General features: G+C 36.9%; 1 protein-coding gene across 1 annotated transcript in view; it reads right to left on the bottom strand.

The window, feature by feature from the left end:
* The window catches only part of ADGRV1 (adhesion G protein-coupled receptor V1), a 566898-nt gene that overhangs the window by 324996 nt on the left and 215985 nt on the right, over positions 1 to 25917 (bottom strand). The window contains exons 75-79 of the mRNA XM_082378598.1: positions 24531 to 25636; positions 20816 to 20933; positions 19792 to 19963; positions 14488 to 14730; positions 10166 to 10573 (exon numbers count right to left, since the gene is read on the bottom strand). Of these exons, the coding sequence (XP_082234724.1) occupies positions 10166 to 10573; positions 14488 to 14730; positions 19792 to 19963; positions 20816 to 20933; positions 24531 to 25636 (2047 nt within the window). The remainder of the gene's footprint in view (positions 1 to 10165; positions 10574 to 14487; positions 14731 to 19791; positions 19964 to 20815; positions 20934 to 24530; positions 25637 to 25917) is intronic.

Genomic DNA, 25917 nt, shown 5'->3' with positions numbered 1-25917 from the left:
GACTGGCGAACACTTATACCACAGAAATCCACCCACTGGAGTGAAGGTTCTGAGCCCCACGTCAGGCTTCCCAACCTGGGGGTCCGGCAACGGGAGGAGGAATTCATAGAGAATCAGACTTTGAAGCCTAGTGGGAATTGATTCCAGGACTTTGACAGGACTGGGGGAAACAGAGACCCCACTCTTGGAGGGCACACACAAAGTAATGTGTGCATCGGGTCCCAGGGGAAGGAGCAGTGACCCTGGGGGAGACTGAACCAGACCTACCTGCTGGTGTTCGGGGGTCTCCTGCAGAGGCGAGTGGTGGCTCTGTTTCACCGTGGAAATAAGGACACTGGCAGCAGAGGTTCTGGGAAGTTCTCCTTGGCGTGAGCCCTCCCAGAGTCTGCCATTAACCCCACCAAAGAGCACGGGTAGGCTCCAGTGTTGGGTTGCCTCAGGCAAAACAACCAACAGGGAGGGAACCCAGCCCCACCCATCAACAGTCAAGTGGATTAAGGTTTTACTGAGCTCTGACCGCCACAGCAACAGTCAGCTCTACCCACCACCAGAGCCTCCCATCAAGCCTCTTAGATAGACTCAACCACCAGAGGGCAGACAACAGAAGCAAGAAAAACTACAATCCTGCAGCCTGTGGACCAAAAACCACAGTTACAGAAAGATAGAGAAGATGAAAAGGCAGAGGGCTATGTACCAGATGAAGGAACAAGAAAAAACCCCAGAAAAACAACTAAACGAAGTGGAGATAGGCAACCTTCCAGAAAAAGAATTCAGAATAATGATAGTGAAGATGATCCAGGACCTCGGAATAAGAATGGAGGCAAAGATTGAGAAGATGCAAGAAATGATTAACAAAGACCTAGAAGAATTAAAGAACAAACAAACAGAGATGACCAATACAATAACTGAAATGAAAACTACACTAGAAGGAATCAATAGCAGAATAACTGAGGCAGAAGAACGGGTAAGTGACCTGGAAGACAGAATGGTGGAATTCACTGCTGCGGAACAGACTAAAGAAAAAAGAATGAAAAGAAATGAAGACAGCCTAAGAGACCTCTGGGACAACATTAAACGCAACAAAATTCGCATTATAGGGGTCCCAGAAGGAGAAGAGAGAGAGAAGGGATCAGAGAAAATATTTGAAGAGATTATAGTCGAAAACTTCCCTAACATGGGAAAGGAAATAGCCACCCAAGTCCAGGAAGCGCAGAGAGTCCCATACAGGATAAACCCAAGGAGAAACACGCCGAGACACATAGTAATCAAAGTGGCAAAAATGAAAGACAAAGAAAAATTATTGAAAGCAGCAAGGGAAAAACGAAAATAACATACAAGGGAACTCCCATAAGGTTAACAGCTGATTTCTCAGCAGAAACTCTGCAAGCCAGAAGGGAGTGGCATGATATACTTAAAGTGATGAAAGGGAAGAACCTACAACCAAGATTACTCTACCCGGCAAGGATCTCATTTAGATTTGATGGAGAAATCAAAAGCTTTACAGACAAGCAAAAGCTAAAAGAATTCAGCACCACCAAACCAGCTCTACAACAAATGCTAAAGGAACTTCTCTAAGTGGGAAACACAAGAGAAGAAAAGGACCTACAAAAACAAACCCAAAACAATTAAGAAAATGGTCATAGGAACATACATATCGATAATTACCTTAAACATGAATGGATTAAATGCCCCAACCAAAAGACATAGACCGGCTGAATGGATACAAAAACAAGACCCATATATATGCTGTCTACAAGAGACCCACTTTAGACCTAGGGACACATACAGACTAAAAGTGAGGGGATGGAAAAAGATGTTCCATGCAAATGGAAATCAAAAGAAAGCTGGAGTATCTATACTCATATCAGATAAAATAGACTTTAAAATAAAGAATGTTACAAGAGACAAGGAAGGACACCACATAATGATCCAGGGATCAATCCAAGAAGAAGATACAACAATTATAAATATATATGCACCCAACATAGGAGCACCTCAGTACATAAGGCAACTGCTAACAGCTATAAAAGAGGAAATCGACAGTAACACAATAATAGTGGGGGACTTTAACACCTCACTTACACCAATGGACAGATCATCCAAAATGAAAATAAATAAGGAAACAGAAGCTTTAAATGACACAATAGACCAGATAGATTTAATTGATATATATAGGACATTCCATCCAAAAAGAGCAGATTACACATTCTTCTCAAGTGCGCACGGAACATTCTCCAGGATAGATCACATCTTGGGTCACAAATCAAGCCTCAGTAAATTTAAGAAAATTGAAATCATATCAAGCATCTTTTCTGACCACAACGCTATGAGACTAGAAATGAATTACAGGGAAAAAAAGGTAAAATGACAAACACATGGAGGCTAAACAATACGTTACTAAATAACCAAGAGATCACTGAAGAAATCAAAGAGGAAATAAAAAAATACCTAGAGACAAATGACAATGAAAACACGATGACCCAAAACCTATGGGATGCAGCAAAAGCGGTTCTAAGAGGGAAGTTTATAGCTATACAAGCCTACCTAAAGAAACAAGAAAAATCTCAAGTAAACAATCTAACCTTACACCTAAAGAAACTAGAGAAAGAAGAACAAACAAAACCCAAAGTTAGCAGAAGGAAAGAAATCATAAAGATCAGAGCAGAAATAAATGAAATAGAAACAAAGAAAACAATAGCAAAGATCAATAAAACTAAAAGTTGGTTCTTTGAGAAGATAAACAAAATTTATAAGCCAAGAGGGAGAGGACTCAAATCAATAAAATCAGAAATGAAAAAGGAGAAGTTACAACAGACACCGCAGAAATACAAAGCATCCTAAGAGACTACTACAAGCAACTTTATGCCAATAAAATGGACAACCTGGAAGAAATGGACAAATTCTTAGAAAGGTATAACCTTCCAAGACTGAATCAGGAAGAAACAGAAAATATGAACAGACCAATCACAAGTAATGAAATTGAAACTGTGATTAAAAATCTTCCAACAAACAAAAGCCCAGGACCAGATGGCTTCACAGGTGAATTCTATCAAACATTTAGAGAAGAGCTAACACCCATCCTTCTCAAACTCTTCCAAAAAATTGCAGAGGAAGGAACACTCCCAAACTCATTCTATGAGGCCACCATCACCCTGATACCAAAACCAGACAAAGATACTACAAAAAAAGAAAATTACAGACCAGTATCACTGATGAATATAGATGCAAAAATCCTCAACAAAATACTAGCAAACAGAATCCAACAACACATTAAAAGGATCATACACCACGATCAAGTGGGATTTATCCCAGGGATGCAAGGATTCTTCAATATACGCAAATCAATCAATGTGATACACCATATTAACAAATTGAAGAATAAAAACCATATGATCATCTCAATAGATGCAGAAAAAGCTTTTGACAAAATTCAACACCCATTTCTGATAAAAACTCTCCAGAAAGTGGGCAGACAGGGAACCTACCTCAACATAATAAAGGCCATATATGACAAACCCACAGCAAACATCATTCTCAATGGTGAAAAACTGAAAGCATTTCCTGTAAGATCAGGAACGAGACAAGGATGTCCACTCTCACCACTATTATTCAACATAGTTCTGGAAGTCCTAGCCATGGCAATCAGAGAAGAAAAAGAAATAAAAGGAATACAAATTGGAAAAGAAGAAGTAAAACTGTCACTGTTTGCGGATGACATGATATTATACATAGAGAATCCTAAAACTGCCACCAGAAAACTGCTAGAGCTAATTAATGAATATGGTAAAGTTGCAGGATACAAAATTAATGCACAGAAATCTCTTGCATTCCTATACACTAATGATGAAAAATCTGAAAGAGAAATTATGGAAACACTCCCATTTACCATTGCAACAAAAAGAATAAAATACCTAGGAATAAACCTACCTAGGGAGACAAAAGACCTGTATGCAGAAAACTATAAGACACTGATGAAAGACATTAAAGATGATACCAACAGATGGAGAGATATACCATGTTCTTGGATTGGAAGAATCAACATTGTGAAAATGAGTATACTACCCAAAGCAATCTACAGATTCAATGCAATCCCTATCAAATTACCAATGGCATTTTTTACGGAGCTAGAACAAATCATCTTAAAATTTGTATGGAGACACAAAAGACCCCGAATAGCCAAAGCAGTCTTGAGGGAAAAAAATGGAGCTGGAGGAATCAGACTCCCTGACTTCAGACTATACTACAAAGCTACAGTAATCAAGACAATATGGTACTGGCACAAAAACAGAAACATAGATCAATGGAACAAGATAGAAAGCCCAGAGATTGACCCACGCACCTATGGTCAACTAATCTATGACAAAGGAGGCAAAGATATACAATGGAGAAAAGACAGGCTCTTCAATAAGTGGTGCTGGGAAAACTGGACAGCTACATGTAAAAGAATGAAATTAGAATACTCCCTAACACCATACACAAAAATAAACTCAAAATGGATTAGAGACCTAAATATAAGACTGGACACTATAAAACTCTTAGAGGAAAACATAGGAAGAATACTTAAATCACAGCAAGATCTTTTTTGATCCACCTCCTAGAGTAATGGAAATAAAAACAAAAATAAACAAGTGGGACCTAATGAAACTTCAAAGCTTTTGCACAGCAAAGGAAACGATAAACAAGACGAAAAGACAACCCTCAGAACGGGAGAAAATATCTGCAAACGAATCAACGGACAAAGGATTAATCTCCAAAATATATAAACAGCTCATTCAGCTCAATATCAAAGAAACAAACACCCCAATGCAAAAATGGGCAGAAGACCTAAATAGACATTTCTCCAAAGAAGACATACAGACGGCCACGAAGCATATGAAAAGATGCTCAACATCACTAATTATTAGAGAAATGCAAATCAAAACTACAATGAGGTATCACCTTACTCCTGTTAGAATGGGCATCATCAGAAAATCTACAAACAACAAATGCTGGAGAGGGTGTGAAGAAAAGGGAACCCTCTTGCACTGTTGGTGGGAATGTAAATTGATACAGCCACTATGGAGAACAATATGGAGGTTCCTTAAAAAACTAAAAATAGAATTACCATATGACCCAGCAATCCCACTACTGGGCATATACCCAGAGAAAACCGTAATTCAAAAAGACACATGCACCCGAATGTTCATTGCAGCACTATTTACAATAGCCAGGTCATGGAAGCAACCTAAATGCCCATCAACAGACGAATGGATAAAGAAGATGTGGTACATATATACAATGGAATATTACTCAGCCATAAAAAGGAACGAAATTGAGTCATTTGTTGAGACGTGGATGGATCTAGAGACTGTCATGCAGAGTGAAGTAAGTCAGAAAGAGAAAAACAAATATCGTATATTAATGCATGTATGTGGACCTAGAAAAATGGTACAGATGATCCAGTTTGCAGGGCAGAAGTTGAGACACAGATGTAGAGAATGGACATATGGACACCAAGGGGGGAAAACTGCGGTGAGGTGGGGATGGTGGTGTGCTGAATTGGGCGATTGGGATTGACATGTATACACTGATGTGTATAAAATTGATGCCTAATAAGAACCTGCAGTATAAAAAACAAACAAAACAACTAATACTAAACTTTCATTGGGTTATTTGTATGGAAATATGTTAATATAAATGTTTCAGACATTACATGAAATTTCTAAAAATCTTATATTTGTATTTGTATGGAAATATGTACGGAAATATGTTAATATAAATGTTTCAGACATTACATGAAATTTCTAAAAATCTTATATGTTCTGGTATAATGTTATAAGTAATAATCCTAGTTATTACTTTAAAATGTATATCTCAGAAATAACTAATTTTCTTGTCAACTGCATTATTATGAACTTTCATCAAATCTTTAACCGTGGTCATTTTTAAGTCTTTTGTCATTTACAGACAGTTCTGGGTGTACTCTGATGATTTTGCAAATATGTTCCTATAAAAGGGTTTCATCTTCAAGAAATTCATGGAAAAGACTCTGACAAGTACAGGTTTCTGGTAACTGACTGTACTGCTGAACTGAATGAATAAGCATTTTCAGAACTCTAATGAAAAACTGATGAACTCATAAAAGTGCTAACAAAAGATCAAGATGTGGGCTTCCCTGGTGGCACAGTGGTTGAGAGTCTGCCTGCCAGTGCAGGGGACACGGGTTCGAGCCCTGGTCTGGGAAGATCCCACATGCCGCGGGGCGGCTGTGCCCGTGAGCCACAATTGCTGAGCCTGCGCGCCTGGAGCCTGTGCTCCGCTACAAGAGAGGCCGCCATAGTGAGAGGCCCGTGCACCGCGGTGAAGAGTGGCCCCCGCTCGCCACAACTAGGGGGGGCCCTCACACAGAAACGAAGACCCAACACAGCCATAAATAAAATAAATTAAATAAACATAGAATAATCATAAAAAAAAAAAAAGATCAACATGAAAAAAAAATTAATTACATGGGACTGAGTGAACTGAGGAGGATGAGTATAATTTTTGTGACTTTCAGTTTGAATTAAAAAAAAAAAAATCCCACAAGGACTCAGAGGCAAAGAATATACAAATCAATTTTCACTGCAAAGTAAAGGAGCTGTTACAGTGGAGGATTACTGGACTGAATGTCAATATTATGACATAGTATGAGTGTGTTTCATGTTTGGTAATTGCAATCATTGTTGCTTTTGTTGTGGTCATCCATGTACAATGCTTGGTGTCAGTCTATTTATCTCTTGTAAAAATAAAATACAGTGTGTGTGTGTGAAAAAAAAAAAAAAAAAGTGGTGCTGGGAAAACTGGACAGCTACATGTAAAAGAATGAAATTAGAACACTCCCTAACACCATACACAAAAATAAACTCAAAATGGATTAAAGACCTAAATGTAAGGCCAGACACTATCAAACTCTTAGAGGAAAACATAGGCAGAACAGTCTATGACATACATCACAGCAAGATTCTTTTTGACCCACCTCCTAGAGAAATGGAAATAAAAACAAAAATAAACAAATGGGACCCAATAAAACTTAAAAGCTTTTGCACAGCAAAGGAAACCATAAACAAGATGAAAAGACAACCCTCAGAATGGCAGAAAATATTTGCAAATTAAGCAACTGACAAAGGATTAACCTCCAAAATTTACAAGTATCTCATGCAGCTCAATATCAAAAAAAACAAACAACCAAATCTAAAAATGGGCAGAAGACCTGCATAGACATTTCTCCAAAGCAGATATACAGATTGCCAACAAACATATGAAAGGATGTTCAACATCACTAATCATTAGAGAATGCAAATCAAAACTACAGTGAAGTATCACGTCACACCAGTCAGAATGGCCATCATCAAAAAATCTAGAAACAATAAATGCTGGAGAGGGTGTGGAGAGAAGGGAACCCTCTTGCACTGTTGGTGGGAATGTAAATTGATACAGCCACTATGGAGAACACTATGGAGGTTCCTTAAAAAACTAAAACTAGAATTACCATATGACCCAGCAATCCCACTACTGGGCATATACCCTGAGAAAACCATAATTCAAAAAGAGTCATGTACCACAATGTTCATTGCAGCTCTATTTACAATAGCCAGGACATGGAAGCAACCTAAGGGTCCATCAACAGTTGAATGGATAAAGAAGATGTGGTAAATATATACAATGGAATATTACTCGGCCATAAAAAGAAACAGAATTATTTGTAGTAAGGTGGATGGACCTAGAGACTGTCATACAGAGTGAAGTAAGTCAGAAAGAGAAAAATAAATATAGTATGCTAACACATATATATGGAATCTAAAAAAAAAAGAAAAATGGTTCTGAAGAACCTAGGGGCAGGACAGGAATAAAGACACAGATGTAGAGAATGGACTTGAGGACACGGGGAGGGGGAAGGGTAAGCTGGGACGAAGTGAGAGAGTGGCATGGACTTATATACACTACTAAATGTAAAACCGATAGCTAGTGGGAAGCAGCCGCATAGCACAGGGAGATCAGCTTGCTGCTTTGTGACCAACTAGAGGGGTGGGATAGGGAGGGTGGGAGGGAGACGCAAGAGGGAGGAGATATGGGGATATATGTATATGTATAGCTGATTCACTTTATAATAAAGCAGAATCTAACACACCATTGTAAAGCAATTATACTCCAATAAAGATGTCTAAAAAATAATAATAAATAAATAAATAAATAAATAAATAAATAAATAAAACAAAAAGGCCGTTCATGTAACCCTTGGTTTGTAAGGGTGCTGTTCTCAGCACGTTATACTAACTTCTCTAATTCTCACAACATTCCGGTGAGGAAGATGCTAGTGTTATTTTGCTTTGTTTCCAGATAAGGAAACTGAGGCAGAAAGAGGATTCCTAGCTTTTCCAGGGAGACAGAGATGATGAACGGCCAATCCCAGGAGGCACCTGTGACAGCCACCCTTCCTTGACTCAAAACATCCCATTTGCTCGTCCTAAAATAACAACACAGACTGACTCAGTCTGCAGACAATTCAGTCAAAATTATTGCAAGCATGAAATACAAAACCAGGTAGGAAAATATAGAGCCAAGTCTAAATCATCATTTGTATGATTATAAAATAAATCAACTGTAAAAAATAATTCTTGAAATATAAGATATATAATATTAAAAAGTAAATAATAAAAAGAAATATGCTGGATCTAAATAGCAATTTTACATAAACAGCAATGAAAAGAACTCCCCAAATTATCAAAACTGTCTTACGAAAAAGTGGAAAACCTGAATCAACCACAGGGAAAACTTTAAAAACTGTCAGGAGAGGAAAAAGAAGGGGGGACGTTTATGGGAAAGGAGGGTCTATCAAACTTTCACAGAAGAAATTATTCCTGTGGTTTTTCAAGTGTCCTAGAACACAAAATTAGAGGCAATGCCTCCTGACTTGTGTTTTACCAAGCTTCAATGACCTGGAAAGCAAAACCCAATGAAATTAAAAATTTGCATATCAAATCCAGCAGTCTTAAAAGACAAATACTATTATTAAAGCAAATGACAGCATTTTAAATAATTTTCATTGCACCATACCTAGGAAAATCAAGGGATAGAATATTATGTCATCACAAAAATTTGCCCAAAACCACAGCTGAGTTTTATCCAGAACATCTTCATAGTGAGTCATTTAAGGCTGTTGCTCTCTTTAGCACAGTAGCTGTTTCTACTGAACATAAATAAGTAGTCACTTCTACTACTAACTAAACAATAACTAAGATTTGTTGAGCTCTTCCTATAAAGAAATATATAGCATAAAGCAGATTCTGTTTCAAAGAAGTTAGAATCTGAGGGATAATAAAACTTACAAATATGAAACAATTTCACTTAAAATACAAGACCTTATAGAATGACATTGTATCAGTACTTGGAAGTTCTATCCTGTATTCCTGAATTCGAGGATATCTTAGAGCACATGTGAAGTACATATGGGACATAAGAACGGTTGCCAGATAACGTATAGGTGACTCTATTTGAATTTCAGATAAGCAACCAATAATTGCTTGATATAAGTATGTCCCAAATAGTGCCTGTAAATAAAAATATTTATTTTTATTTGTGATATACCTATAATAAAAAATATATTCATTGTTTATTTGAAATACAAAGTTAATTGGGCATCTTGTATGTTACTGTTAAAATTTCAACCCTACCATGTGATTATCTACATTTTCAATGCCAGTTTCATTATTGTCTTATTCTAATTATTTTGTGTCTAAATCATAAAAAATTTTTACATTTTATGGATATGCCAGGCCCCTCTTAATAGCTATTTTTCCCAATTTTTGTTATTATAAGTAATGCTGAAATAAACATTCTTGTTATACATAAATTTGCATAAATATACCCCACACCTATTAGCGCTCTCTTTTTTTCTTACTCCCCCCCCCAGTTTTATTGAGATATAATTGATATATAACCATTAGGTGTCTTTTGATTTTGCTTGTGGTATATGCAAAGAGAAATTTTGTTTACACTTTATGTGGTCAAGTTTATCAATCATTTCCCTTATGACTTGGGGGTTTTGTTTTATGTTTAGAAAGAACTTCCCCACATAAAGTAAATTTCTCTGAAAAAAAAAAATGTATGAAGCGTGTTGCAACTGCTAACATTTGCGAGGGCTTCTTACCTTGTCTATTAAATACATCACAGCACTGAGCTGTTCATCTGTGCTCTCCGTTGCCACTTTCGTGCTAATACTGTGGAGCACCCTGCTGAGAATGTCACCATCCAGGGGCTGCTGCAGCTGATCCGCAAGCCCCCAAAAGGCCTGAGAAGCCGCATCAGAGACAAGAGTGATGTTAGCGGTCCCATACACTTCATCAATTCTGGCACCACCTTTTGGGTCAAAAAGCACAATCTGGAAGCGTTTAGGAAATGGATTTAAAGACCCTGTCTCTGGTGTTAGGATGACATCCAATACGGTGTTTCTCTGGCCAGGTTCAAAGATCAACATGCCTTCAGTTCTCACAAAGTCTTTCCCAGAAATAGCTGGAGATATGAGAGTACGACCGGTTGTCTCAGCACTCCTTAACTCCTAGAAATTAAACAACACCACTTAAGTGAAACTATAAACCTCTGATCTTGTCCTAAACAAATTTTATTTCTCCTAAACAATCTGATGGACCACAACAATGTTACTATTAAAACAAGAGGTTTTATACTTTTTCTAATTTCCTAAAACAAATCAGAGAGATAAATACACATCATACAGTGACGAGATCAGGAAAGACGGATGCCTTAGAATAGATCAAGAAAGAGAATTAGAAAAGAAATGTCACTACTGCCTCACAGAATTTCTCCAATTGTGAGCTTACTAACAATTTGAAGAAATTCAGAGGCATATATGCCCAGGGGTCAGATCATGTATGTCCATTATACAAAAGTACGGCAGGAAGACACTGGAGGATTCCAGCAGGAGAGAGACACATTTTATTTCATATTTTCATGAGTATTCTGGCTCTTGTGGATAGTTAGGCTGTAGCAGGGGATGAGGATGGAAGCAGGAAGAAGAGATAGAGCGTTTTTACATTAGTTCCTGCAAAAAAAAAAAAAACACAAACGGTAGTTTAGGTTGTGTAAGTAGAAAGGGTAAGAAGTACTCAGACTGGGAACATATTTTGAATGTAGAGTCAGCAGGACTTTCTGATTCATTCAATGCTGGATGGAGAGGCGAGGAGAATGAGAACTCCTGGCTGTGTGCCTGAATGAAAGGCAGTAAACTGGGGGGAAATAGCGCTAAGGGAGAAATCAAGAGTTATGTATTATATATATTAAGCCTGAGATGCCTTTTAGACAATTCAAACAAAGATGTCAGGTAAGAGCAATCAGATATATGAGTCTGGATCCAGGGCAGTGAGGAGTGATAAAAATTCAGGAGTTCTCATTTTATAGAAGATATTGAAAGAAAACAGGTATGGATGGTCTAGCCTAGAGAGTATGTCTAGATGGACCCCAATATTTATTGGTCAGGAAGACCAACACAGGCAACAGGAAGGAGCTGCCAGAGAGAAAAGGGTTAAGAGTAGGAAAGTGTGGTGCTCCAGATGCCCAAAGGAGAAGAGCACACATCCAGAAGGAGGAAGTGACCAAGTGTTACAAAAAGTGAAAAATCAATGAAGAAAAAGGGTTTTCAAGAGCCTCTGCAGCATAATGGTAGGGAAAAAAAGCCTTGCTGAAGGCAACAACACAAAAGACTATTGGCTTCAGAATGGAGAAATTAAACTATCCACTGGAATACCATATAACAGGAAAAATGAAAGAACTGTACACATTAGCACACGTATTTCTCAAAAACATTGTTGAGCAAAAAATGCACACCGTAAGACAATACAACTGGAAGAATCTCATCTGCATAATTTCCAAAACAGGTTACAGCATATGATATGTGGTAAAACTATAAATAAAAACAAGGTAATAATTCATCATGTAATATAGGATAGAGGTTATCTGCAAGATGGGGAGAGGTTATTCTGCAAGGAAAAAGCAGGATGGCATCAGAGAAGAGTTCGTGGCAGCTAGTTTTAAGATCCTGATTAAGCTGGATTTCTTAAGGTAGGTGGTGATGATTTTATTACTATAAACTGCACATATACATTCTGTTCACTATTTTCTGGTAGAATTTATTTCACAATTCAGACATTTAAAGGAAATGGAACAATCAAAATGTTCTTGTGTTTATAAAATACATATAACAAACACAAAAAAGAAGCACTATGCAATTTAAAAGCAACGAAAATCAACATAGAAATGGCCTTTGATAGAATAAGCAATGTGAGAATAAGAAGGAAAGGCATATTCTTTCTTGAACTTGTGGGCTTTGGTCTAGTACACATATATACAAATGAAATATCTGGAATTGGTTTTCAAATTTGGCTTAGAAAGATAACTGGAATGAGTGATATTTTCATTATCTCAAATCCTTATATCCCTTAACTTTAGATCACAAATGTGTAGATATAAGGGAACTTATAGTATTTATGTACCAGGAATGCTGACCTACCGAAGGGTAGGTATGCTACAGCTATTGTTTTAACTACATTATTAAAATCTGTTTAAAGTAAAAGCAAAATTAATATCACTGTAACAGAATAGCAACTTGGTCCATAATTATTTTCTCATTCTTGTCAGCTACTGGAAACTAGAATTATATGAGTTTCTCTTCTAACAATATGCCTAGCATTGAGAGAGAAAATGCAGGGGCAATGAAGCAACAGGAAAATAAAATCGTACCAGAGAGGTAAAACTTTTATTTCTAATTTTTAAAATTAAACTTTTTATTTTGAGATAATTATAGATTCACATGCAGTTATAAGAAATAATAAAGAGTGGTCTCCTGTGCCCTTTACCCAACATCCCTCGTTGGTAACATCTTGCATTATTATAATATATCACAACCAGGATATGGACGTTGATACAGTCAAGATACATTTTCATCACCACAGAGATCCTCTATGTTGATTTTTATAGTGTTATAAAAATGCTATGAGTTACATGCTAGTGACAGTATGTATTTTGCAAGGAATCATTTGTGGATAATCTAGAAAGAATATAAATAAATATGATATTGGCATTCACACTCTTATTTTGGCATTTTCAACTCCCCTTTCAACTGAGTGTGTGAACTAAAGTATGCCTCAAATCTTTGTATCCCTTCTTCCAGTCTTCCACTCTACAAAGTAGTGAGCATATGATGATATATATTTCATGGGAGAAGAAGGAAGCACATATTTTTTTTCTCATTTCTCTTCCCATCTTAAATGCTTAAAAGAAAAAAAATGCTAAAATCTCCATGAATCAAAGTACTTCTTTTCATGTTCGTACTATTTCAGCGTTATTTAGGATGGAGTTTATTTCTAGAGTCTCATATGATATAGAGTGTCGTCTTCTCACCTGCCAAGCTGTAGACTTTGTCATAAAGACAACTTTTCTGCCTGGCAAGCTTCCAGGACAGCTCACTACCCACAGCTCCAGTCTTAACCTCAGATCCCTGACTCACATGATTGCTACAGCAAACTGGCTGCACAAATGTTGTATTTTATACACAGAATGTTCTATGTGTTTGAGCCACTCAACAACCAAAGACATACTAAACAGCACTTTGTATAAAAAACAGAAAACAACTTTGATACCTTGAGGCCTAAAGTGTCATCAGCTTTGAAATCTTGAAACCGGGGAAATGGTAGCGCTGTCCGGAATGGTAGTTTCCAAACTGTGGGGTTTTGGGAGTTATATGAGTCAAGGGGAAATAAGAGAGGGCTAAGGTGGGCAAGCTCCAACATCTACAATCATGCTTGAAGAAAAGTAGATGTACACTTTTGCTTTAATATGTTAGAGTTTTGCTCCTAAAACAAAGTTTAAAACATAATGCTCGAAAGGTATAGCATGTTGTGTGGACCAGCCCCAGGCTCTAGTTGCTTAGCGCTTCGTAGCATTACTCTTCTGAATCCCTGGACACCCACCTGCTCCCTCTCTTTCACTTGATGTCACCTGATATGATGGATGTGAAAAGTGGCTGTGAGACCTCATGAACTCATGGATTTAAAGAGACATAAAGATCAGTTAGCGTTTGAAGTCCTGAAGAAGATTTTCAACTAGTTCAGGTAAAAATCAGAACAAAGACCCATACTTTTTGTTTCTGGTCTTATACAGTTTCATTCTGAAGAAATTTCAACTCTCTACAGATTTTATAGAAGAGATTTATGTTAAGACGCTTTGCACTGTATAATCAACTTTTCCAAAAGATAAAAAAAGACAAAAGACTATCATTTTAAAACATGATCTAAGTGAAAAAAATTGAACTGTTTCAAGGATAAAGCTTAATGTAATAAATATAATGTGAATTATGATGGTAATTCAGAAAATAATATATCAATTCTTCACTGTTTCATTATATATGCTAAAGTTAAAGAAGAAAACCTTACTGTGTGATAATACATACTGCATGCTTACCTGGGTGCTGAAGTTAACAGACATCATTAGTCCTGTCCCAGAGTCTCTGGCCACCTGCAGACTGATTAGAGTGGCTTTCTTATGAGCCACCGGCAGCCGAGAACCCACAGAGAAATACACGAGACTTGGAGGTTTATCACTCTGTAATAATTTAATCTGTGCAAATCTGGCACTATTGTTTATGGCTGCTCCAGCAGTTACTTCATACAGTTCCACAAAAAAATGCATTCCAACTTGAGGTATCTGACAATGAGATAAAAGGAAAAAAAAAAGGATGATTACTAATAGATTTCTATTTTAAGATAATTCTGATATTAAGAAATAGTATTATTCATATACATTATTACAGAAATAAGTATACATCTAGAGATACACTCTGTATAATTACAGAATTAAAATCTTATGTTAGATTACCATGAGATTTATTAGTTTTGGTCTTTCTTTAATACCTTTACTCTCTCTGGGTGAGCTTCTTACTAGAAAATCAATGTCAGGAAGCAATCTATGCATACTTCAATAAACAAAAGGATACATAAGATATATTCATACAATGAAATGTTATCTAGTAGTTAAAAAAAATGAACTATTTCAATATTTTTCAACATGGGTGGGTCCAAAAACATGATAATGAGTAAAAAATCAAGTTGCATAATGATATGTATGGCATGCTATAATAAATGTAAAATTTTAAATTACATAAAGCTTACTACATTTTGTTAATGGATACATATTTATTTAGAGTAAAAAGGAAAATAAGACACCATGATGGTAGTTATCTCAGGTGGAGGGGTGGCAATTGGGGTAGGGCAGGGTGTGGAATTGAAAAAACATGGGATAGGAGTGAAAGGGAGCTTCAACTTTGTAAGGTTTTATTTTTAAAGGGTTTTACATAAATATGACCAAATATTGATAAGAGTTAATTTAGTGATTTTATGCATTTTTCAAAATTTCCCTAAATTCTGTATCAAGAAATCTAAGTTTAGTCTGTTGGTTACAGTTTGCTCATGTTTTACCTCGGTTCTTTCTCAACAATCTCAAATAATTTTTCAAAGCCTGAATTCAATTCTATAACATACTGTCAATCACCTGTTTTTACTTACTTGCTCTTACACAATAATCTAAAAATCTTAGCAGCATTTTTAGCTTCCTAGCATAACTCCAAGAGCTAAGCTGAAGCATTTTCAACTGCGTGTATCATTGTCTAATTTGTTATAATGCATCATTTTTATTTATCAGCAAGGACCTTATTCATCATTTGTTTTGTGATCATTTTAATGAGAATCATTATGTCATGAAGCAATACAACAAATTCTTTAGTATTATTCAAAATGAGTTGCTTCTTAGTAGCACAATAAATGAACTTAATCTCTTTCTATTGTCTGAAGAAACATATTTAGTTTTCCTGTGGTGTATATTATGCTTTACTTTTGCTGATCAACTCTCAGTAAATACTGAAATGAAGGTAAATGCACTCTTCCCGCTTTTGAGAAACTAAACTTGGCAAATACAATAAACTGAAGCACTAGAAAAGTATGGGTAACTATATTCAATAACTATTATTCCCTAATGGCCAATGAGCTTGAATTCACAATAGTTTCATTTAACTAAGGATTTCAGCATATTACATTCCAACATACTCCTGGTCTTTGTTTTTCAGCATAATATTTCTTCTCATTGTGATGATGATTAAAACATTACTTATAACTACTTTGAGTCAAAAGAATATGTTATAATCTAAGTAAGGAACCATGCAAATTGAACAGTGTGCAGATGGGCGCCAACACATAATTAGAAGAGACAAAAGGAATCTTCCAGTCTTACAACAAAATACTCTATTCAAACAATATGCCTGAAGTATATTGGGAAAGCAAAACTCACAGATCGTTATCTGAACCTCTCTGGACCTAAATATGACTGGAGACCTCACAAGAACTCAAGTTCCTTTCCTAGCTAGGGCAGCAGCATTCCAGGATGATCTTTTGCCCAACTAGTATAAAATAACTTTTCCTGGGCCCAGACCTGCTCAGAAGCAAACAAAGTAATAATGAAATAATGTCTTACTTAAATACTTTAAAAAAATATTTGCAACAAACTTTTAGACAATCTGTTTGGTTTAAACAGATTTTGTGGGCTAAGAAATGCATCCTAAGTTAATTAACTATGACCTTTATATATTTTGCTAATACAGAACCATAAGACAGAACCACAGAACAGTAAGATACCCAGCAGAGAAAGGGTAAACGGACTGGAATTCAAAAGATGAGTTCTAATCTTTGCCAAGTAATTGACCTGGGGAAAGTTACTTAAATTCTTTATAACTTGAAAATGAAAATTTTGAATAACTATAGGGACGATAATTAGAGATATGATAGAGTAGAAAAACTTTCAGTTGAGCGTCTTTAGAAGAAACCACCATCCATCAGTGGTATAACTCTACAGATGAAAGCGTGCATTGCGTTTGCTGTGTTGTTTTGTTGTCACTCCCCTGCCACCAGCATTGATGTGGTGACTACTCAAGTCACTGAATCACCTCGGGCTCCGTTCCCATCCATTCTGAATAATAGTAACCCTCCCTTGTGAAGGGCCAACTCCTTGCCAAGAACCGTGTCAAAAAACCTCTTAGTCATTATCTCATTTAATCTAACAGCCCTATTATTAACTCAACCAAGTCTGGGAAGCTCAGGAAGGCTAAGCAACTTGTCTAATGTTATGCATTCATTGCGGTGCGCGGGCTTCTCATTGCGGTGGCTTCTCTTGTTGCGGAGCATGGGCTCTAGGCGCGCTGGCTTCAGTAGTTGTGGCTCATGGGCTCAGTAGTTGTGGCGCACGGGCTTAGTTGCTCCGCAGCATGTGGGATCTTCCCGGACCAGGGCTTGAACCCGTATCCCCTGCACTGGCAGGCGGATTCTCAACCACTGCACCACCAGGGAAGCCCCTTAAAAACTTTTAAAAAGAAAATTCTTGGAATTTCCCAAGTTTAAAAAAAATCAGTGGGAACTCAATATTTGAAGAAACATATTTTCTAGCTCCGTCACTACCAAGATGGCTCACAGCAGCATCTCTGTCAACCATGAGCTCTCATGCTTATCTCCAGAACACACATTCAGATCTCTGAAACTCTTTTTGATGAAAGAAATCAAGTTCTTAGACAATAGTTGATTGGATGTCTTAGAGCAGGAAAAATCAAGATGGCTCTAGAACACAGGTTATTGCTATAAAGCAAATAAACATCCAGAGATTTTTAAAACAATATGAAAAGACAAAAGACTAGCTTAATAGATCTTTCAGTGTCCATGGCATGACTATTTGAGTAGCAAAAAGAAAAGCATTTAGTAAGCAATTAAAATTACTTGAATTTGAATCTATAATGGTACTTAAAGGAGAAAAGTTATTGTAATGTATTAAAAAATGGTTAAAATGAAAAATGTGAGTATAATAGTGTATAACTAATATTTTATTAAGTTTAATGTGTAGGAGAATGTTAACATATCAAGGCAGTTATATCTTTTATTAAGTATATATTCATTTATTAAGGAATGATAAACATTCTTCTCCTTGTGTGTTAGTAAAGAGTTAATAAAAAATGTTAATAAAACAATTATTTCTAGAAAAAGTAAGAATTGCACCAAAAATAGGAATAAATTATTAGGACCTGTGAAACACATACAAATGAAGATGAAAACAAGTAAGAAGTTAAAGAGTACTGTTGGTCACACAGAAGTTGAAAGATGATGCAATTGAATGTTTGTTTGAATACGATAGAACAGATGAACTGTAGAGATGCACTAAGATCACAGATTTGTTATCTCATTTCTTATGAGGTAAAGCCTCTAGGTTGCCTTCTTAAATATTAACAAGATATTAACAAGGCAGGTCTATCTTTCCAATACCACTAATAGACCAGCTCCATGTTCAACAGTGACAGGGCAATGGTTAAGTTAAAGCTGGCACTGCAAAATTTAAAGAACAAATCATTCTGAGGAAAACACATGGTGTTGAAAAAATTAACTTGTAAAGCATGAACTTAAAAAAAACTGTTGATCTCACAAGTCAAGTCATCAAATGGACCCCAATCAGATGACCAGCAATTCTCATTTGAAACAGCTTCAGACAAGCACCAGGACCTGTGGTCCTAACAAAGAACAAAGAGCTCTTGATAACCAAGAGCATGTAACCTTAAGTGATCTGAGACGATTGTTCTTTCTCTTCTGGAACCAATAAAATTACTACAGTTCTGGGAAGGTATGAAAATATGTATCACGGTAATCTTAGAGAAGATCAATATAACTGTTTCAGTAATTCTCAGAAAGTGAAAAAACAAGTAGAGAAAAAAATGAATAGAGAGTTAAATCTACAGAGTTGTTATTTAGAATGAGTTTAAATATAGCTATGCATTTGGAAATAATTTTATTTGTGCAATGCTTTTTCTGCTGTTTAGAGTGTTTGGCATGTACAAAGAAATCATGATACTTTTGAACATTCGTAATATTATGGCTAGTTTTTGTATAAATACTTGAGTTTAATAAATTAAGTTGTAGACAAAGAACAAATACTACTGAGTACTCCTTAGGCATTAAAGTATCATGAAATAGTCATTAAAAAAAGCCACACATGATTACTAAATGACTAAAGTTCTGTTAGGTCATCAGTGACCGATACCGTTTGAATAATGGAGGTTCCTTTAGAAAGAGGGGGGACCATCTGGCTCCTGGGTGCCATGTGCAACATGAACCAACAGAAATTTATCCAAAGGCTCATCAAGCATGGCCTCGGTGTTTCTTCAGTGGGTCAGAACTGAACTCTCTAGGGAATGAGAGAACTTTCATTCTGGATGAAATCTATGGATATAACATGACGTGACCAAATCTATCAATATGATAAAAGCAAAAAACTAAACATTCAGAGTAACCAGAGATATTAATCTGGCTGAAAATGACTCAAGGGATCATTCACACAATGAGCAGGTGGGCCAGGAAGAATCGTGGAAATGACAAGAAACAGAACAGAGAAAACTGATGAGCTTTTTTTTTTAGCACTGAGATACAAGTTTTTTTATTACTGACTTACAACATTGTGTAAGTCTTAAGTACACAAGTGATGAGATTATTTACAAAAATTCATAATGTAATAAATTCTAAGTGTGACATCTATTGCTCATCTAAGAGATTTAGACATTATGGCTAGGCGAGACACAAAGAATCTCCACATAAGCAATGTGTAAGTTTCAACAAAGTGGCTTTAAAATGATTAATTGTAAAGAAATACAATCAGAATTTGCCAATACTGTGTCTCATAGTGTCTTACCTTCCCTGGTTTGAGCTCAATGGTGATAAAGCACTTTGTCTGACCCGCTGTACAGATAGTGGTCCCTGACACAGACAGAAATTCATCTATCAGGTTCACACCATCTTTTTGGAGCACAGCAGCTGTTTTGTTAAACGTGACTCGCCAAAAGACCTTGACATCTTCAAAGGCTCTAGGAACAAAGCAAAACCTATGCAAATGCAGTCACAGAGTGCATTATTCCTGTAGCTAACGCAGAATGTGTTATCACTCTGCCTGAGTGTACCTCTTCATCCAAAGCAGAGCACTTACTCGCCCACAATGTCAAAAATAACCAATTCTCCACACTACAGTTAAGAAATTAAGGCCAGAGTTTACATGGCATTTCTTTAACCACACTTTATTCAGTACTAATTAAGTATTTATTGAAATATGATTCCTGATGCTATGTACCAGAAATATGAACATAAAAATTATAGAGAACCTTTGCCTTCAAGTAAGTGTTCCTCATTTGTCTTTTAACAAGAATCCTTCTAAAGGAAAAACACTACTGCCAAAATGGTTGTTACTATAAAAATAAAGGGCAAGAGATGACCTACATTTTCAGAGAATATTTAGACACAAAATGGAAAAGGTAGTACAAATACATGTACATGTGTGCATACCAAGTGCACGTACATGATGAACACTCAGGTATACTATACTGTACTAAGTTGCAAGCAAAACGTTGGTAATCCCAGTCTCCCTAACAGTAAATGGTTGCGTATTCGGAGTGATCAGAGAATAGTAAATACGATGAAGTGATGACTTAACATAATCTAACATCTGTATGGTACTTTATAAAGTACAAAATGTTAAGGCAGCCCCAAGTTATGTTCATAAACCAAGCGTGTTAAATCACAGATTAGGAACTAGAGCATCTGAACACTGACATGCCAAATTCCACCCCACCTTCTTCTACCAACATTTCATCCTGCCTCTACCATTTTATGAATTCAAATTAGATATACAGGATGTTACACCTTCAACATATATATAAACATACCTGTTTGGCTGCCTTGTGACAACAAGATGCAGTCTGCTCATCTCAGCTCCTTCACGAAGCTCCAATCCACTCTGGGACTCCTCACTGAATCCTATGATGCCATTGTGAAGATCACTCCCTGAAAAGAAAAATAGAAGATTATAATATTCTTAAGACTTTAAAAGATCTCCAATGCTTCACTCATCTTTCCAGCTCAGATGGTATAAAACTGAAACATTCACAAGTGAATGGGGTGGGCAGGAGCTACAACATTGAACGATCTTTACTAAAAACAGACTAGAATCAAAATGATCACATCAAGGTAGCTGACACTTTGAGAACAGAAGACTAAAAGAAAGAAAATATCAAATCCTGCTCCCCATATTGACAACATGCTCACCTCTCTCTGATGAGCCTCTACTTTTTATTTCATAGTCCTTGATGCTACTGTTTAAGATCAGTGCATCCTGACAGAATATACGTTCTGCTGAGAAGCAACTGTTTTATTTACTGCTGTATCCCTGGTACCAAGAACAGTGTTCAATAAATATTTAGTGAATACATGAACTCCATCTGACTGTTAACTTTCCTATAAGAGAGTTGACCCAAAAGACCATTTATGTTTCACATTTGGTTATTTTCCCCAGAGAAAAACAGAACTATTAAGGAACTCTTGAGAACCTCTGAATAAAAGAAACTCCTCTGAGCAACTCTTGAGGTTACAGGCACCATCATTCTACAAAACTGTGTTTAAACTGGAACAAACCTAGGGCCCACACTACACTGAAAGTCACTCCAAATCCTTGCCAAAATGTAAACTAGCTTCTCAGACGAGAGAAATACCAATAAACAGTTCCTGCTGCTTTCTATTTCTCAATGACTCAGTTTTGCAAAGTGATCCTAAAAGCAATGATCCGAAGCAATCAGCCTCAAAAACCATTTGTACCCCTCACCCTGAAACCTGACTCCTGAGATTCCAAGTAGACAGAACTTCTGTAAGGAAACAGAAAACCACCGAACTGTCCCGAAAGGGGAAAGCTAGTGGTTACCAGCCCCTATTTTGCAGGTCTGAAGTGTAAGCAAATGTGGAGCCCATGGCTTAGGGACATGGAGGTGATGGACCACTTTTGTCCTGGTGCCTCATGTGTGTTTTGTCTCAGCCAGATGCCCATCCTCATCCTCACCAATTAATCACTACAATCGCTTCTTAGCCCTGCATCAGAACCAGACCTCAACTTTTTTTTCTTCAGCAGCAACTGTTTTCTGGTCACTTTTAATGGGAATTTGGTCTCTCAGTTAATAATAGATTATAAGCTTCCCACAAGCAGAACCTTCATTTTCTTTTTCAATGCAATAGCAACTAGCATGGTTCTAATGAGTATAATACTTCCCTTGCCACATCTACAATAATAAAGTTGATGTCAAATTTCCAGTAAGATGAATCAAAACTTCTAATGTGCCAATGATCAAAAACAAAACAAAATAAACTATTTTCCCCTGATTTATCTTGAAAGTTTGTTCTAAAATCTAAATGTGAGATTATGAAGATTAAAGGTAAGAGGAATCAGCAAAATTAATGATATAGTTAAAACAGAAATACTACGTTAAAATAAAAAGCCAGGTGAGGAGGGACTTCCCTGGTGGCGCAGTGGTTAAGAGTCCGCCTGCCAATGCAAGGGACACAGGCTCGATCCCTGGCCCGGGAAGATCCCACATGCCATGGTGCAACTAAGCCAGTGCGCCACAACTACTGAGCCCACACACCGCAACTACTGAGCCCATGCACCGCAACTACTGAAGCCCACACGCCTAGAGCCCGTGCTCTGCAACAAGAGAAGTCACCTCAGTGAGAAGCCCATGCACCGCAATGAAGAGTAGCCCCTGCTCGCCACAACTAGAGAAAGCCCACAGCAACGAAGACCCAATGCAGCCAAAAAAATAAAATAAAATACAATAAAATAATTTTTTTAAAAAGCCAGGTGAGGAGAAAATGATAGGAACATTCACAGACAGAGTAAGGGAACTTAGGGTACCTGACATGCAAAAGTGCTGGTGAATTACATCATGTGACACTAAGAGGAGCCAATCATTTGCCAAGTACTTATGATGCCATGTTAGGTAGGGAACTTCTCATTAGAGAACTTCATCGAGGCTCAACTGAGTGACTGGTAAGTTAGGCTCAGAGCTGATAAATGGGAATTTGCCTGGTGAGTTAGGCTCAGAGCTGATGCATGGGTAGGCACCGGTATGCCATATTGATATAGTATCAGCATGCCATATTGGTATGCGTTGGTATGCCAAACTGACTGAGTAGCACTTCCATTCCAGTTGGAATACAGCTGCTGTCTGGAGCCCCCAGAGAACCCTCTGTCACCACCCTAACCATTATGAGATCTCCCTGTGATCCAGTAACTAATGGGAATGTTTGGGACAGCAAAAAGCCTCCAGCAACCATTGTGATTGGTCTGTGCCTCTGTCAAACTAATCGCTAAATACTTTGATTGTCAGCTCTGGTCTTATTCAAATAAATGTAATAAAATATCTATTTCATGGAATGGGGGAGGAGGCTGCTGAGTGCCAAAACAATTTTAATAGAAATATATAGATGGCATTAAGCTAATGTGAATCAAAATCAGTAAGTGACTTGGAGAATAGAATTTGACTTTACAATATTCAATAAACTGAAGAAATAGGAATAAATGACAATTCTAATTGGTGTAAATTTGTAGGGTAGCATAAATGAGATGATGCTGGGTATAAAAGTTACACAATTGTAAGATTATGACTGAATTATAACTGAATGGCTAAAATAAATAAAATTCTAGGAAGCACCAAATCCTAAAAGGGGATCATAAACATGCTTATTCTAAATATTTCCTTTTATAAAAAACAAAGCATAAACACTAAATGATTTAGTCATTCCTCAATTAATGGTTGAGCTGGGTCAAAATATAGGCTTCATAACTTTTAATTTTCTTTTCACTGTGTTTTACCATAGTGTTATCTGAAACTCTAAAACACTATGTATAACTGTTTGTATGAAAGAGTGGAGTAGGTAAGAATCATGAGACAGCTTTGTCAATACTCTAATTACAGTAAGGTATTGACAAGCTGAGCTAAGCCACTTAAAGAAATATAGTATGATTTCAGAGGAAAATGGCAAATTATCACCAAAAAATTTTATAACATGCATGAGGAACTCTATATATGCACACACCTCCCCAATAGTACAAAACTTATATAAACTGCACTGGTTCAAAAGCAGAACAAAAGGAAATAGTTTTAATATATTTCCCAACAGATATAAAGAATTTTCTGACAATGAGATCTTAGACTCTGGGATAGATTAATGAAAGTGGTTGGGAAATTCAGAATGAGGTTTCAAAACAGGAGAGGCAATCATGTTTGGGTGATTAAGCATATTTCAGAAGAAGTACATGAACTTAAGTATTTTTAAGGTTTTCCCTTTATTGTGAAAGTACAGATTTATAAATTGTTTAATTGTTTAGCTGGCTCTGAGCTAAGTGACATTTACAGTCCATTAAACTCTAGCCTGGCACCTCAGAACAACATCATGAGTTTATGTTATGGGTTCATGCCATAGGAAAACAAAATTTTAATGATTCACTATGAGTGAGTCAAGTAATTCACCTTCTTAAATTAAAGATAGAATGATCTTATTACAAATTCTGTACCACAAAAGTACATTTTTAACTCCATCACTCCAAATATATACCTGTAATAATGATCATGGCAAAAGCTGCAAACCCACTGTCATCCTTTCCCTTCACAATCTGTGCTCCCCCTTGTGGGTCTGTGAGAAACACGTAGAAGAATTCTTGCCCCTCAGGCTCATCATCATCCAAAATCTGAACCAATACTTTACGTTCTCTTTCTCCATCTACAAATGCAAGGATAAGAGCTTGCTCTTCAAAATCTTCTTCTTCAGTTGCCCATGTTAGGTTGGAAATCCCATGGATGTCAGGAAAGGGCAATGCATTTGGTTCCTTCTGAGCAGATCTTTCACCAAAAGTCTTAACTGTTACACTGACATTGCCAGTAGACCCACCAGTTCTTCGGACAAGAACTTCTGCGGCGTTAACCGTGCCATTCTTCATTTCTTCTTCGACGTAAACAACAGATGGCCCAAGACTAAATGTTCCATGAATGGAAACATCTGCAGTTACGGTGGGCACATCAGGCTTCTCAGACATAGCAGACGTACCAGGAAGGGTGACAAGGTTCTCAGGGATGGGAGACACACCAGTCGCCTCAGTAACAATGGCAACCACTTCGGTTGGCTGTGGGATGGCAGTTATCTTGGTTGTGTCAGGGTGTGTGGTGGAGGAGTCGGTTTTCAGAGGAAGAGCCGTGTCTGCTGCTATAGCCACAGTTGTCTTGGGGAAGGAAACATCCATTCCTGCCAGGTCATCATTATCCAATATTGTGATCACTGCCACACTGAAATCTAGATTCAGGCGAGGTCTCCAATTAGCATCAAATTTTTGTAATCCTTTAATTTCTACTGAAGTTAGATTAATGTAAAAAACTTCTTCTATCTCAGGAAGCTCATCATCAATAATAGTTATTTCAAAATCAACCTCAGCATGGAATGCTCGGAAAAGCAGCTCCCCATTCTGAACAGGCTCAAAGTCTTCCAGGGGCTTTGCCCTTCCTGCAGTTGTCTGATAGGAAACTTTAATAAGATCCCCGTGGAACCCAAACAGTCTTTGTACATGTAATCTGATCATCTGTGTATCCTCTGACACTATGATATTTCTTGAGCTAGGGGAAAATTGAAAGACTCCCATTGGTTCAATTTCAGCAACGGTGAAACCTGATCTGGAAAAAAAAATTAAACCATGAGAGAACTGATGAAAAATAGGAATACCACTGTAGAGATTCACCTTTCACACACTTAAGATACTGCTCATGAGGACATCTTAAAAATGACATGCCCTTTCAAATTCCATAAAACCCTATTTATTTATTGATGAATATACCAGAGCACAAGAAAGGTAAGAACAGGAGCTGCAGTTGCAGGTGATAGGACCTAACAAGGTCCATATATATATACATATATACATATATGTATATATATATGTATATATGTATATATATAT

The sequence above is a fragment of the Balaenoptera borealis genome (genome assembly GCF_965194805.1).
Source record: "Balaenoptera borealis genome assembly, chromosome: 2".
Taxonomy (NCBI): Eukaryota; Metazoa; Chordata; class Mammalia; order Artiodactyla; family Balaenopteridae; genus Balaenoptera; species Balaenoptera borealis.
Note: the sequence above shows the minus strand (reverse complement) of the source record. Positions and strands in the feature narration are given on the sequence as shown.